The 15,377-nt window shown below is 41.5% G+C and overlaps 1 protein-coding gene across 24 annotated transcripts in view; it reads left to right on the top strand.

Moving 5' to 3' along the window:
* Positions 1-6,085: 6,085 nt before the first annotated feature.
* The window catches only part of LMO7 (LIM domain 7), a 134,830-nt gene continuing 125,538 nt past the window's right edge, over positions 6,086-15,377 (top strand). For 22 of the 24 annotated variants that reach the window (XM_071740845.1, XM_071740861.1, XM_071740905.1 and 19 more), the window contains exon 1: positions 6,256-6,468. In XM_071740845.1, the coding sequence (XP_071596946.1) occupies positions 6,400-6,468 (69 nt within the window). In that variant the 5' untranslated portion in view covers positions 6,256-6,399. Of the gene's footprint in view, positions 6,469-15,377 lie in introns of all 24 variants that reach the window. The other 2 variants (XM_071741042.1, XM_071741065.1) reach the window with 1 other exon arrangement.

A 15,377-nucleotide genomic window follows, 5' to 3' on the forward strand; every position in this document is an offset into this window, starting at 1 on the left:
TCTTCCTGCTTGTTCCTAATGCAGTTGAGTATTTCTATACTGGCATGCATTTGTGTGCAAAACTTGGATGTAGTGGGTTTTTCCCCTTTGACTCCCTTAAAAGTTGCTGTGATATTTCATCATAACAATGATGACTTTCAGTGCAGGATTTTAATTTGTATTCTTCTAATATTCACAGATAGCATCTGGATTATATTAATTGGTAAAAAATTGAAATATGAGGCTATCTGAATCTCTTCATTATAAGGATACCAGAATATTTTAAGAACTTTTGCAGGTGATTCAAAAGATAAAAGCATTTTTTCAGTACATTATTTATAAATAAATACATGGAAGAAAAAGCAGAAAAAAAGAACTGTTTCTTTTTACTGTTGGTGAGCACTAACATTTAAAAAATAACTACCTTTTGAATAAAACTTATTTTTGTTAATACACTGTCAGAAAGCTTTAGCTAAATGAGTGCCATTTGTATGTAGAAAAACAACATGGATTTTTGCCCTGGAAAAGCCAAACTAGTAATTATACTTCATATGATAGGACTGCAGAGGAAATACACAGATGAATACAGCATTGTGAAGGACCTCACCAAACTGAAATAAATGATGGAGAAGTAATGATTGTTCTAACGAAGCTTTGTGTAACAAGAAAAGAAACGTACTGTGGATTTTGAGATAGCCATGATGCTTATATACTTTTTTTTCCCCATTAGGATTATCTATTGTTAATTTGTCAGGTGGCTTTACTGAATGTTATGTGATACCCTTCCCCCGTGCCATCCCTCCCACCCCACCCACTGGATCTGAAGGTACTGTTGACCAACTTCTACACTTCAATTCCTAACATCTGGGTTGGCTTTGTGGGTTTTTTGGTGCTGTTTTTTGCTAAGTTTTTTTTGTTTATTGGTTTGGGTTTTTTGTTAATTTGTTTTTTTCAGGATAACCAAACTTATGCTTTAGGATTCTTGGGAAGGTTAGTTTTGTTAAATATACGTGGTTTTGACATTGTAGAAAAATATTCCTCATTTGTTGCTTTGAAGGAAAATAATTCAGGTTTGCTTCCAACCAAGACCACTGCCAAAGGAAATTAAATCCTCCATGTCCCAAAGGGTGCTTTCACTCTCTATCACTTGTCATTGCAGGAAAAGCAAATAGGGGTTATGCCAGAAGCAATCTGGCAGAGTTTTCCTCCTTTATAGAAAAGAGAGAGGCCTGGGAGTCTGTCTTATCACTTAAGAACATCTTTTGCACTCTAAAGAAAAAGTAAGAGTGTCTGTTTAAAAAATGTCACCTGGAGAGTCCATTAACAAACCAGTCTGGTTTTGAACCAGCTTGCTTATAGAAAAGTGAGGGTGAAGAACAACACTAATGAGCTTCTATTTTCAAGCACTTTTTCACCCCCATAAAATGCAGTATCATGAAGACTTTGTTGCCATGCTCATTAGTAAAGCCCTGAAATTTTTTTTTCCAACAGAAATCTAAGCCTTTAGTAACCAAAACAGCTGCACTGCCTTTCTGTTAATGTCAGAAAAATTAAGAGTTGTCACAATTTAATTGGGATATTGTATATTTTATGCTAAGGTGGACTTGGAGGATTATAGTGAATGTAAGCCATAGTTAATATAGATCAGGTGTTTCTAGGGTTGGGGGAAGGGTGGGGAAAGAGGTGAAGAGGAAGTGCAGTTCAAAGCTGTTAAACTGCTATCTTGGTTGTCTGCTTTAGGGAAATGTTCACACCATATGCACACTCTTCAGTGTTCAGAAGATTTTGGTGGGTTTAGGAGGAACTCTTTTTTGGTACAATTATGTATTGCAAAATCACAGCAGAACTGGAACTTTGAGTATTAGAACTAAGTGAATTGATGACAAATCAAGGTTAGAATAGAAAACTTGGGGTGAGAATTTTTCATGGTCACACTGTAAAAATACATCTTGAATAAAGTATAAATTTTAAAAATGAGTCTTTACCTTTTTTTTTTTTACATGTAAGCTTTTGCTTTTTTTTTTTTTTTGTAAATAAGTATTTTTTTAACATATACATTGTTACTTTATTTATAAGAATTCCTAGTATTTTGGCAATATGTTAGTTTGGGTCTTGTAAACCTCAAATCAGCTGTCATGTAGGGTGAGGTTTTCTCCTTTTCTTTTTTTACTTTTAGCTTTGATTTCTTGTTTATTAATAAACAAGATAGTACTTTTTAGTGATCATTGCTTTTGGAAAGGTTCTCAAAAGGTTAAGATTACAAAGCAAAAGCAGTGCACAAGTTTTATTTTTTGTTTTTTGGTTTGTTGGTTTGGTTTCTGTTGTTTGGGGTTTTTGTGGGTTGTTGTTGTTTTTTTTTTTCTGAACTATATCTACTCACTGCATGGTCCCTTGCTAGATTGAAATTTTGAAAAACCACACTGCAGAAATACTGCCTTAGCTAACACACACAGCTTAATGGCCTTCCAGTGCTTTTGAGACCATTCTTTGGCACAGGCATTGGCGACCATCTTGAGGCCAATGCCTTAATTTCTGTAAAGGGATCTACACAATGCTGGAATATCTTTGGCATTAACATAGAATCCTGGAATCATAGAATTGGCTGGGTTGGAAGGGACCTCAGAGATCATCAAGTCCAACCCTTGATCCACTACTGCTGCAGTTACCAGACCATGGCACTGAGTGCCACATCCAGTCTCTTTTTAAATATCTCCAGGGATGGAGAATCGAGCACGTCCCGGGGCAGCCCATTCCAATGCTTGATCACCATAAAGAAATTCTTTCTAATATCCAACCTAAACCTCCCCCAGCACGACTTGAGACCGTGCCCTCTTGTCTTGCTGAGGGTTGCCTGGGAAAAGAGACCAACCCCCACCTGGCTACACCCTCCTTTCAGGGAGTTGTAGAGAGTGATGAGGTCTCCTCTGAGCCTTCTCTTCTCCAGGCTGTGTGACTTGAATACCTGGAGTGAGGTACAAACACTTGGTTGACTTGTGTAGTCCGGCAAGGGGCTGATAAGCCCTGCAGAGCCACACGGTGCTTCTGGCTCTGTGATGCAGGTGTTGCCTTATCTGTACAATCGCTGCTTGTTAGCTGAAGCTCTGTGGGAAAATAATGCTCTGTTTCCAAACTTGTGCAGCCCTGCCAGAGCCTTACCACGTTTCTGTAGAGCATGGTTTGCCCACAGGCACGCAGCACTACTCACTGCCTGGAAATCCCTCTTCAAAATCCCTCTTCAGCTTCTGCAGTCTGGGCTGGCCATGCACATCATCTTATGGAAATGGTGCATGTAGGATTGAAGTGACGATGCATACTCAGCACTTACATTAATTTTAGCTCGGTGGAGCTGGTGTGCTATTAAGCACCTATAGGAACTGTTCAAGCTCTTTTAAGTATACTGGTGTAAGTTTCTCCTTGTTATTGCAAGCATTTTGTTCAGAAACTGTAAGAATTTAATCACCAGCACAGTGCTCTTTCCTTTCTGTCATGGCTGCATGATTCAGTTAGGGAAAGAAAGACAAAGAGTATTTTCTATCATTGAAATGTGTTTTAGAAAACAAACACAATTAACAGTCCATATTTAAAAATGAACATGTTCTTTCCTTAAGGGAAGAAGCCTGCCTTGTTAGAAACCATTACTGTGTCAAATATTTGAAGAACTCTCAATAAAAAGAGTATGACAAACTGTTCCTTGACTTACCTCTGGCAGCACACACAGTTGCTGGGTAGAACAATATTGTTTGCTACTTTTGACACCAACAATTAGTGGACATACCTGGTGTATGCAGTCCTGTTCTAATCTAGCAGCCCGGTGACTTACCTTGCTACTAGCACAAAGGAATATGAAACTATTTTTGTTCTTATTTGGGCTTTCATAGATAAGTTGTCTGTGGAAGAGGAAGAAATTTCCATGTTAGCACTATTTTTACTCAGTGAATAACTTCAGCTTGAAGTTATTTCTTTGCAGCTTAGTCAAAAGAGGATTTAATGAAATTACTTGATTACCCAAATTACTTGAATTATTTGATCTAAATCATTAAACACTTGATTTACAAGAGAAGTTATTTGTTTTGCCATTAAGTGAAATAAACCAGCCAGAAAAAAGCAAGAACTTGGAAGCTGTTTTTTAAACATGACCTCTTTTGAAACCTGTCTCAGAGTTTTACTCTCAAATTTAAACTTGTATAGTATTCATAGTTACTTTCTCCTACATAGAGACAAGCCTCATATTTTTATATGAAGTGAAAAGGCAGACCAGCAGACTAGGGAAACAGCTGCAGTAGTTCTTTGGAAAAGTATTTAGTAATAGCAGCTAACACAAACTGATGTCAGCATATCCATGCTTTATGTAGACCTTTTTTTAGCCTTTGTAGTCATGAATGTTAAATAGTGAGATAAGGGCTGTGGGCGTTTGTTTTTTTTCTGATACTCAAGCTTCCCACTCAAGAAAAAAGGCAGATTCTTCATTGAGATTCTTCTTCTTGTGGCTGATCTGGCTTGGAGCAGGAAACACGAGTAGGAAAAAAATGTTAAGATTATAGGTTTGATTATTGCTTCATTCATCACTGACTCTGTAGCATGGATGTCTCAAATCATACCACTGTGAGGAGCTAACTACATGATTTCTATCTACTTGTAACTTTAATAAATGTCAAACATTTCCTGTGAAACTTACTTCAGCTGGAGTCATTTGGTATTCCTGCCTGTGTGTACCACCAGTAACAAATTTCCATGTACTACAGAAACCTGTACTGCTTATCTCCTAAAATACTCTTTCCTATTTAAAGAAGGTTCTTTACAGAGCAGAAATTAGATATGCTCCCAAGTAAACATCTCAGGAGAAGCTACTGTATGCATAGAACAAATTTTAAGTTATTTTTTCTCAGTAGTCCTTAAAAAATTACAGACTCTGTTCTACCTTGGGCCATACAAGTAGAAGATGTGGGCAACAGCTCCATTTTGCTTACAGTGGAGATATGGAAGAAAAACTATTATTGAGAGTTTACTTAGAAAAAGATCATCTTAAATACAGCATTGAAAGAAAATCAAGTACTTTAAGAAAGAAAAGAAAAAGTGTTACGAGTGCTACACATAATATTCCAGAAAGTTGCTCTTTTTCCTGATTATCATTGACTTTTCTGCTCTGATTGTGTCTTTCTTCCAGGACAGGAGTAGACAGGGGATTTTCTGTGTTTGGTCAGCTCACCTCTTCTCTCCTAACTCCAGCTCGTGTGCTTGGGTCTGGGTGGAGGAAATTTTGCAGTGGCACAGCATAATCCCGGCCGCCCCAATGTTTGTGGTTGCCATAGTGGCCGGAGCCCAGGAACCAGCCACCCGGGCTCGGGAGGAGCTGGGCCGAGAACAGCCGTACCGAGACGGGGCATTAGTTCCGAGCGTGAACACCGGAGAAGTGACGAAGGAACTGTTGCAGAGGACTGGGGGCAGGGACAGGAGTAGGAAAAAATGTCAAGAAAAGTGAAATAAAACCACAGGCGCGGGTAGGGGTACTGTGAGTGAAACCAGAGCCAGGGCAAACGGTGTGGAGGGCAGGGAGGGAAGGACGGGGGCTGAGCTGCTCTTGTCCCGGCATCTGTGCTTCGGTCATTTTGCGTGAAAAGAGTTCAAAACAAAGCCCGGACCTCTCAAGTCTTCTAAAACCAGTGGAAATGGCCCTTAACTTCGTCCCTAGCCGGGACAAAGCTGCAGAAGAGCGTGGAGCCGTTCCTACCCCCACCATCTCCCCTGCACCCGGCTCTGTCTATGTCTGCAAAGACAGACGGGCCGGTGAGGAGGGGAGGGAAGCCGGCCCGGGACCAGTGCTCTCTCCCGCTGCCTCGCCGGAGGCAGGAGGTGGCCCGCAGGGCAGTCCCAGCCGGCCGGGGCGGTGCGGTGTGGGGGGCGGCAGGTGCCGGGGGCCGGGACGGAGGTGGCCGGCCCTGAAAGGTGCGATTGTCCCCAGCTATTCGTGGTATGCGGCGGGGCGGGAGCCGCCGGGGGCGGCCTCCACCGGGCAGGAGGGCGGGGGGGAGGCTGCGTCCCGGCGGGACGGAGCCGCCGCCGACACCGCCGACACCGGCGCCGCGGGGGGTGCAGCCCCTCCCGGGCGTCCGGCTGCCCCCCGATCCCGGGTGGGGGGAGGAGGAGGAGGCGGGGGGCGCGGAGTTGCTTTACAACCATCGGCTCCTCCAAATTCTTGCGGTCGCTGAGCTCCCGGGAGGGGCAGCTCCGCGGGGAGGAGGCGGAGGGGGAGGGAGGAGGAGACGGCGCGGGGAGCGTTAAAAGGAGGCAGCTGAATGACAGCGCCTGCTCCCCGCACCCCCAGCCCGCTGGAGCACCGGCTGCTCGCTGCCCCGCTCACTCACTCCTTTGAACTGATTGACCGACCGACTGATTGACCGACCGACTGACTGACTGCAGGCCATGGAGGGGAGAGAGGACACGGAGTGCGACTGCCAGGCGGCGTTCGCCGAGGCTCGGCGATGGGTAGAGGTGAGGCGCCGCTCGGTCCTCTTCTGTGTCACCCCTCGGTCCCTTTCCCGTAGGAACTGGGGGGGGCTTCCCTCTCCCCTCTCCCCCCGCGCACGCCGGGGGCTCGCTGCTGCCCAGGGGCGCCCCTCGCCGTCGGGCGGGAGCTGCTCGGGACGCGGCTCCCAAACTTTGTTTCTTTGTCAGCAGCTACGGGGCTGCTATTTTTAGAAGGTATCGTCAAGTCTTGTAGAGATCTGTCTTTGCAGTATCGCCATCGCCCCCCTCCCCAAAATCCAAATTAAAGGCTGGCAGAACTGCCCTCCTGTAATTAAGGCTTGTAATTTCTTGCCATCTTGTAAATTGCTTCTTTAGCGCTTGCTCTGAGACAGTCTGAATTAAAGGCGCTCTTCTTCTTCCTGTCTCAAAAGAGTTCGAGACAGAGAGTAACCTGAAATTAGGCTCATTTGCTTTTCTATTTTTAAATATCAGTGTCTGACTAGACATCGTGCTTGATGTAAACATCTGTTTTCGTTAGTCGTAGCATGAAAACCCGCTGGCGGGGTGTATGCGAACGCGTGGGGAGAGAGGTTGTGCTCAGTGATGTGTACCTGAGTGTGTGTAGGTGTGAAAGCAGCCCGGGCAGCATGTGGCTGGGCACCCAGGGCTGGTGGCATGGAAGGAGTCTGGAGAAACATTAGAAATACCAAACAGCCTCACTCAGGGGATGGTGAGCTTCTGAAAAGGAGCCTTGGTGTGCCACTTCGTATGGATTTTAGCATAGCTTATTTTTTGGCACCCAGTTACTTGAGCTGGTACTGGGACATCATTTCTGACAACAGAAGTAACTTTTGAAAGAGTAAATGTTCAAAGAAGGGTGTTTGTTACTTTTTTCTCCTCATCCTTGTAAGCTTGTCAAGAACAGGGTCTAGGCTTCTTTGTTCCTCTGTAAAACAATGACATCTAGTGCTTAAAATCTATTGAGAATTTTGAAGTGAGAGAGCTGTAGGTGAGGATATCGCAAATTGTTTCTACAAGTGTCAATTTTGTAAGTACCATCCATCAATGTAGGTAATTAATGCAGTCCTGACTTGCTTAAGTGTCAGTTTAGTAAGAGCTAAACGTGAGTTGGCGTAGCAAAGGCATCCATTCCTCCCATGTATACATTTCTTGCATTGCTTTCTTTAAATTGATGAAGCTCATTTTAAATAGCTTAGTTATGGTGATGTTATACTGTCTTTCAAATCCTGTTGTAATTTTTTTTTTTTTTTTTTTTTTGTAATTTTTCATTTGGTACCAGCTGGTTGTACCATTCCTACGAGGGGCTCCCTCTTTGCCTGTTTTTGCTCCTGCACATGGGAGCACTACCAAAGCAATGTAAGTGCAAAGCATACACTATTTGTACAGTGGAAAAATCATGTATATGTTCAATTCCCCCCTTCCCCATCTAATTTGTATGGCTATACTTTGTTTCTTATATGTGAAAGTTGCTTTCATTTTAAAGTAACTTTTAAATTTACGCTTTGAAGAAATGTTTTATTTTAAATCCCGTAACTTAAAAACCTGAAGGTATTGATAAACAGGATGTTAAGCATTCTGTAATGTTGAAGGGAAATGTAAATATTTATTTCCCTATGAAATGAGGTTTGCATTTCAGAGAGTCCATTGTGTTTCCCTGCTCTTTAAAACCAGATGGATTAAAAAGCGAAGACCAATCGTTTCTGTTGTTGTATGAAAAGAAAAAATGTATTTTTGGAGTAATGAGACATGTCTCAAACTTTTGTGAATCTTGATGAAATGCAGCAGTGTGTACACTACTGAGAGTGAAGCTTGGTGAGCCCTAGTGATTAAGCAATTAGTTTTGAGGATGTGGCAGATACCCAAATATTTATGAACTTGAAGTTCTTATGTTTTGGTAAGGTTTTGTGTGCCAGCATCCCCTAACATTTGAGGAAGATAAAAGCATACAAACATTAGCTACTATATATTTAAATGAACAAAATTTAAACTGTTAATATTTTCCTTTGTTAATGAAATCTGTGTTAATGTATTTCTGTGTTTCAATTTAGAGCCCTTTGGAGTCTGGGATTTAAAAAAAAAAACACAACTTTTCAGACAGCCTGAGCTCAAACCTCAAGCTGAGGACTTTTAGTAATGGGAGAGGGCAGCTGTATTTGTCAAATCTCGGGGAGAAAAAAACCAAACCACTCCAAAACACTGAAACCTTTCACTTTGGCTGCCATTTACCCTTGAAACTTTTGATGAAAGCAAACTGTGTCTTAGTCAAGTCCCTCTTCTGCCTGTTCCCAGCTGGAGCCTCCATGTTGTAGAGCAGCTACTGGCTGGTGGGGGCCAAAACATTTGATTTTAGTTCTTACACTATAAAAATGCAGCAACCAACAACTTGATTAAAAGTAATAACAAAAAATAGCATCTGGTATCTGGTGTTAGTTAATGAAGACCTTGTTCTGTAGTTCAGATTCATGTTGAGGCATATTTTATGATAATGCAGACAAGGCAGGTCTGTAGTCTTTACCATGCAAGGACCTCTACAAGAGTAGTCCCCAGCCTCTTGTAAAATAGATTTTGTGTGCTATGGTGAACTGAGCAAGGAGAGATGTTGATTGTCTCTGTATAGTTTACTGTAGCTAAAGATGGTCACTCTGGAAGAACTGGCTATTAAGGACATCTACTTCTTTTGGGGAGAGAATAGTTTCTGTGCAAAACTCAGACTCTTTCAGGTGTTCCTTATAGAAAGCCCACCACTGCTTAGTGGTCTTGAGTTCTTGCATCTAGGACTTTTGGACTCTTATGTGCTCTGCCAGTAACAACTTGTGCTGGCCAAATTCACATGCAGTTCAGCCTTTATTTAGCACCTCATCTGGGCAGATGCTGTGTACTGAGACTAGAATAAAACACTGAAACAGCACAACTTAGAAATAGTTTCTCTAAGGTGGAGCTGTGTTGCCAAAGCTAGAAATAGCTGGGTTAAAATTATTTTACTGCGTTCTGTTCCATATTATAACATAAGCAAGCCAAAAGCTGTTCCTCAAAACCAAAGCATTCTTCCCTCAGCTATTAAATATCCCAGACTGCTGTGTCTGTTTTCCTGCTTCAAGATGTGGGAGGCCGGTCTGCCTCTTCCCCTCTGCAGTCCACCATGAAATTCATCCTTGTGAGTGAAGGGGAGACGTGGTCCCTCTCCTCTAAAACACCTTTTCCCTATTTTAGTGGTGATGCCCCTCCAAAAGTTCAAGAGGAGAGTGTGTGCTGGTTTCTTATAAAACCCCTCTGCTTTTGATTCATGTTCTGTGTCTTAAATGAACCCTAATCCTCAGGTAAATGTCTTTGGTTTGAAATTGTTAAAGCAACTTGAAACCTGACCCACAAAGTCTGTAAATCTTTAGTTAGAGTGCCCTGAGGCAAATAAGGCTTGGATATTTGCCCCCCCTCCTCTGAAAGCAGCTGAATGTACAGATCCTGTCTGAGGGAGGGTGGGCGGGCAGTGAGCGTGTGCCTGAATGAATTGTTGGAGTGAAGCTTCCAGGCTGTAGGAAAGCACATGGAGCAACCTTGACAAATCCACTGAAGTGAAAAATAGGTGTAGGGCCAAGTGATTACAGGGCCTCTCGGGACCTGAATTTCTTCCCCTCGTGATTTAGTGTTGTTGAAGTCAGATATTCTGAAAGCCAATAATTTCATTTTATATTGATGTCAAGGCCGATGGTCCCGGTTTTGCAAGCAGCGCCCTGTAATCCCGGGACTGTTCCCTGTGCAGAGACACCACGTGCAAGGCGGGAAGGCCTTCACAGTGCCAACGCTACCCAGTGTTGATGGAGAGAGGCATTTCACTCTTAGGATTTCTGTAGCAAGGTAAAAGTTTATGTTGGTTATGATAGGCAGCAAATAGAGGAACGCATGGAGTCCAGGATGGCTGGAGGGCAACTAAAGATATCTGTGCTGCTCGTGTCTGCCACAGGCATTAAGTAAGTAGTGCAATAGCCTCATTTGTCTGCATGCTCTTGTGTGTGCTTATGACTTCATTTATTATTGTGTTACAGTGTGCTTTTCAGAGCTGATACATTTTGGACGTTGGAAAATTATTTGGTGGCTTTTGGTTTTGTCTCTTTCCAGAAAAAGCAAATGTGCGTATACCCACACACAGGCACCCCCCACCCCTTCAACTCTTCTGACTGCTCAGAAGATTAAAAAAGCAGATTTGCAGAGTAGCTTGGTTGAAAGAGTTGGTTTTGAGGATAAAACTTGAGAGCCTTCAGGACTACTTATTGAAATCTTTTGGTTTGGACCAACAGTACAGCAATCAAATGCAGTAAATGGTCTCTGACATGTGGTCACCAAATGTTTCTATTTGTTGAGACTGTTTGAAATCTACATTTCTACTGTATATTTTTATGGCTTCTGCAAATGCAGCAAGAGGTCTAGCAGCAGTGTTTTCCATGTATTTGCATAGAGATCTTACCTCAGTGATTATTTTGTTTTGTTTTTCCCCCAAGCATGAATCTAATGCATACAGTCTGGTATGGCAGATGGGAGGAATAACTGTAGAGACAGAAAGCTCATCTTATAGTTCAAATGCTCTTTTAGTAGGTACCTTTATTTCAGTTTAACTTATAATTACGAAAAGGTTTTCCTTAGTTTTGGCCAAGGTATCATTGGATAGTTTGGAGGGCGCCAGCTGATGGGCTGGATTGTGTCAGAACGAAAACTGTGTGCATGAAAAGGCAAAATCTATATATTGTGTTTCCTAAACCATGTCTAATACTGGGTAATTATGTCAAGTAATAAAACCTGGGTGGGCTGGTGTCTGGAGAACTTCTTACAGCGTTACTGCCAAAGTCCTGGCTCACATAAGAGATATATTTAACCCGCCTCTAGGTGTATGAATCAGTATTTCATGATTGTGTGTAGCTGTGAGCCCTTCCATGGAGTAAATCTAAGTGTATCCAATTAATACAGAAATATGAGTTCATACAGAAATTTACACACTGGTAAATAAATACTGTGAGAATGTAAATCCTAGAAATAATGTTCTCCACATGCTGCAGACTATGAAAGGGCCGTGGCAAAATGTCAGTAACAATAGTGATACAAGTAATAGCCATCTTGGAGGTAGAGGGTGACAGTAATAATTGTTTTATCTGGCTAAACATTATTCAGGACCTCAGGAAAGTTATCTGTGATGCATTTGGTGACATGTCTGAGAGACAAAAAGGACTGATTTTTGCTTGAGTAAAAATCTGTTTCCTGGTTTCTGCAAGGTGGGTTTATATGTTTTTAAGATAAGTCTATATTTGGATTTCTCAGAGATGTCTGAACTCTGTCTTCACTCGGCCCTGTGTGATGGGTATGCATAACTTTGAGCTGAGTTCACAGTGTAGTTTCCATTGTGGATGGTTTTTCTTTGTAGTCTTGAGCGTTGTTTTAAAATTCCTCATGAAAGCAGCATCTGCAGGCACTTTAAGAGGAAGAATTAACTTGTAGACTATAGAAATGGGTATGTCTTCTATTCTGGGGAAATGCATTGCAGCTTAAGAAGATCTACAAACAAGTCAGATTTTACTTTTTTCTTCTGTATCTTATGGTTACCAACTACAGTTAGTCATAATGTTACTTTTGTTCTTTTCCTCCTGTCTTTTAGTTTGGGTTGCTTGGATGGTTGGGTTTGGGGTTTTTTTGTGTGGTTGTTTTGTTTCATTTTTTTTAATGTCTTGATCCTTTCTTCAGTTTTCTGAAGTTGATGTATTATTTTCCTCTGGTAGTTTGGGGAGGAGGTAACATGGGGGTTTCCACATTCACCATGCTTCTCTCTCCCACCACCATGCATTACTACAGACTCACTATCAGCAGATTTTCTTTGTCAAACACCTTTTTTTTTTTTTTTTTTTTTTTTTTTTTTCCCCAATTTTTAAAGATTTTAATGAGCACTTGAGTGTAATAAGTTAGATGGTGACCTTGCTGAGCTTTGGAAAACACTTGGGTTTTATTGTATTGTAGGAACCAGATATGTCCCAGCTGTTTCTTGTACCTACCACTCCTCTTTAGACTTCTTTATTCACTCCTGGAGGAGGGTTTGTTTGGTTTTTTGGAAGACTGATTTTTTTTGTTGTTGTTTTCTGTGGTGTTTTTTGTTTGTTTGTTTGTTTGGTTTTTTAAACAGAATAAAAACCCCAAGCTTTCTTTGCTTAAGGAGACTGACATAACTCTTAACTATAATTTTTTTAATGGGCTTTCCAATTTTAGCAATTTAATGAAAAACAGCACATGATCTTAGACCCTGTGTACTAGAAATGTTTCTGCTGGTCGAGGTGTTCTTGACACACCTAACATATTATCCAAATTACCATCAGAGGAGTGTTTTGGTTTTGCTGTTTTTCACATATCTGAATACTGTCAATCCAAGTGAAAATCTAAAGTGTAGTGAATAAGCTACTTTAAAGTGGGTAATTTAGTTCCCTATGCTGTGAGCTTCTGCAAACTGTTGTGAATTTATTGTTTATGAATAGTGGTAAATATTTGTTTTGTTTTGTTTTCCAACAAAAAGAAAACTACATGGATCTGACTCACAGTGTGCTAGCTTCATGTTGGTTATTTAGCTATGAAACTTTAATTTGTGTTTCTCTGGACAGAGAAACTTAATTTTAACAGTGTTTTTTGCATGTGTGGTACAAAACATCTGGGAAGATCGTAGGCAGGCATGAGGATAATAAAACTTGCTTTATATTTTCACCAGTGCTGGGTGTGTTGGCACATTTTTTTTACACCAGCTCATGTGAAAGTCCTAACTCTGTTTCTGGATGTGATTCAGCATGGAATCATTACTATTATTAGAAAAGAAACCTTATATACTAACTCTGAGAAATAGTTATTACTTTGTTGGCAAAAAAGTCAAAATAATTGTCATGTAATACAGCTTTAAAGGCTTTTCTGGGTTGGGGTTGATTAAATTAGCATAGACAGTGATATTATTATTTGTTGGGCCAAGCTGCCTTCCTAGGGCACAATTACGTGGTTTTGTGTTACTTCTGGACCGTTATCACAGCAAGGTGTCATTGAAACTCCTGTGCTTGGCATGAGCCTTTCCTGCTTTCCTTTGTGGTGGCAGTGACTTTTGTCTGACCCGCCACAGATTTGGAAAAAAGGGTTTCATCTGATGATGGAGACTCAGCCTGTTTTGTGCTCTTATGTACTCAGCTGGCTCCTGAAAGGTGAGTTGAGCAGCAGTGCTCGTTCCAGGACAGAGGTGATGATGGCAGAGTTGGCCTTTTGGTGGCATCTGTTGGGTTGCAACTGAGCTAGTGAAGACACCTGAATTTAGACAAGGCATCTCCATCCCTGGAAGCCTCTCAACTTCCCTCCTTGTGCTCAGTGCCTACCTCTCTCTCTTATATGACTTGGGAGCCATTTGTTTGGTACCCAGGGTTGAGGTATAAACTGGACAGCTGAATTATGGCTGGCTTCCAGTCGTAATTTCAGGATGAGTTTCGTAAGGTTTGTAAATACAATTGGGGCTGCTTTGAATAGAAACTTTTCCAGGAGTTTCTGGGCCAAAGCATTTGAAAGTATTTGATATGCTTATACAGTGATTTCTGCTATGGCAGGAACAGCCTTTGTGTCTTGTTGGAGTCTTCATTTGTTGGTAGATGGTCCCTTGGAGGTTTTGGGTCATCTGGCCCAACAATTCTGCAGCGATCATTACCTGTGCTTCCGGGGTGCAGGCTAATCCTAGATCTAATCTCCGGTGTTATTTGCAAATTCTGCCTTGGAAAGAATATTTCTATTTCACTGTTTCTATTTATGTATTATTTTTCCCTCAGGAAGGAATTTGAAAAATCTAGCTTGTGGACTTTGGTCTGAGAGTTTATTTATGGTCAAATGACCATGTCAGCTAGTAAATCACAATGTGATAAAGAACAGAAGCAAATGAAGCCACATGTCAAAGAGGCTGTGGAGAAGATGAAAAAAAAAAAACAAACACACAAAAACCCAAACCAAAGATCCAGGTTTGACACTACAGGAGTGGTTGGGTTTGTGGGGTTTTCTTGGAGAGCTGTTAGCATTAGCTGTTGCACTGACTTGAAGTGCTTCAGATACTATTCCAGGTCAAGGTGAAGCTGGGGACAAAGCCAGCCATTACTACATTTCCACTCTAGGAAAAAAAAAATCTCTTTTCCTCCTTGTCTCATCATGCTCTGCTTGCCTAAATTCTGCCACTGACAAAATGTACCTATTTTGATGCACCTGAAAATGTAATCCTGAGCAAAAAGGGGCTATACATTTGATTGTATTCTTTTGCCCATACAAAAGTGTTGAAACAAAGTAATACAGATTGTTTTAACAAACTGCAAAGCTCTCTATCTTTGTGTGCTAATAAAAAAAAAAAAACCAAACAAAAAAACCCAAAACAGGTGGGCATCCTCTTTGAAAGTTGTTGATGTTCAAGTAAAAAGGCTGTGTAGAACTGCTCTTATTTGGGCTGACTGAAAATGGAGTGAGGAGGGTGGTGTGAGCTCCAGATGGATATCTCTCACAGACATTTGCCTGTTGCTGTGGAGGAAAAAAAAAAGAACTCTGATATAATAAACATCAACTCAATGGTTATTCAGGAAGGTATTGCTTCACAGCTACAAGTCTTATGTGTCAGTTTTTTTCAAAGGCAAATCCCCATTAAAATGCACAGACTAGGCTGCTCACTAAAGACCTGGCTTTCATGCGCCTGATAACATCCAAAAGTCCTCTGTGACGTTAGGGTAGGTCCTGCAGACATGGGCTGTGATCTCACTTGAGAGCATCGTTAAAGACTCCAGGAAGTTCTGCATGGCAAGTGTCAGGAGAAGGGGCTGGGAGCTGTGTGGAGTCATGACAGAGGAGAGCAGCTTGGAGAAGGAAGAGGAGAAATGTGTTCCTAAGGTTAT

The sequence above is a fragment of the Heliangelus exortis genome, chromosome 1 (genome assembly GCF_036169615.1).
Source record: "Heliangelus exortis chromosome 1, bHelExo1.hap1, whole genome shotgun sequence".
Classification (NCBI taxonomy): Eukaryota; Metazoa; Chordata; class Aves; order Apodiformes; family Trochilidae; genus Heliangelus; species Heliangelus exortis.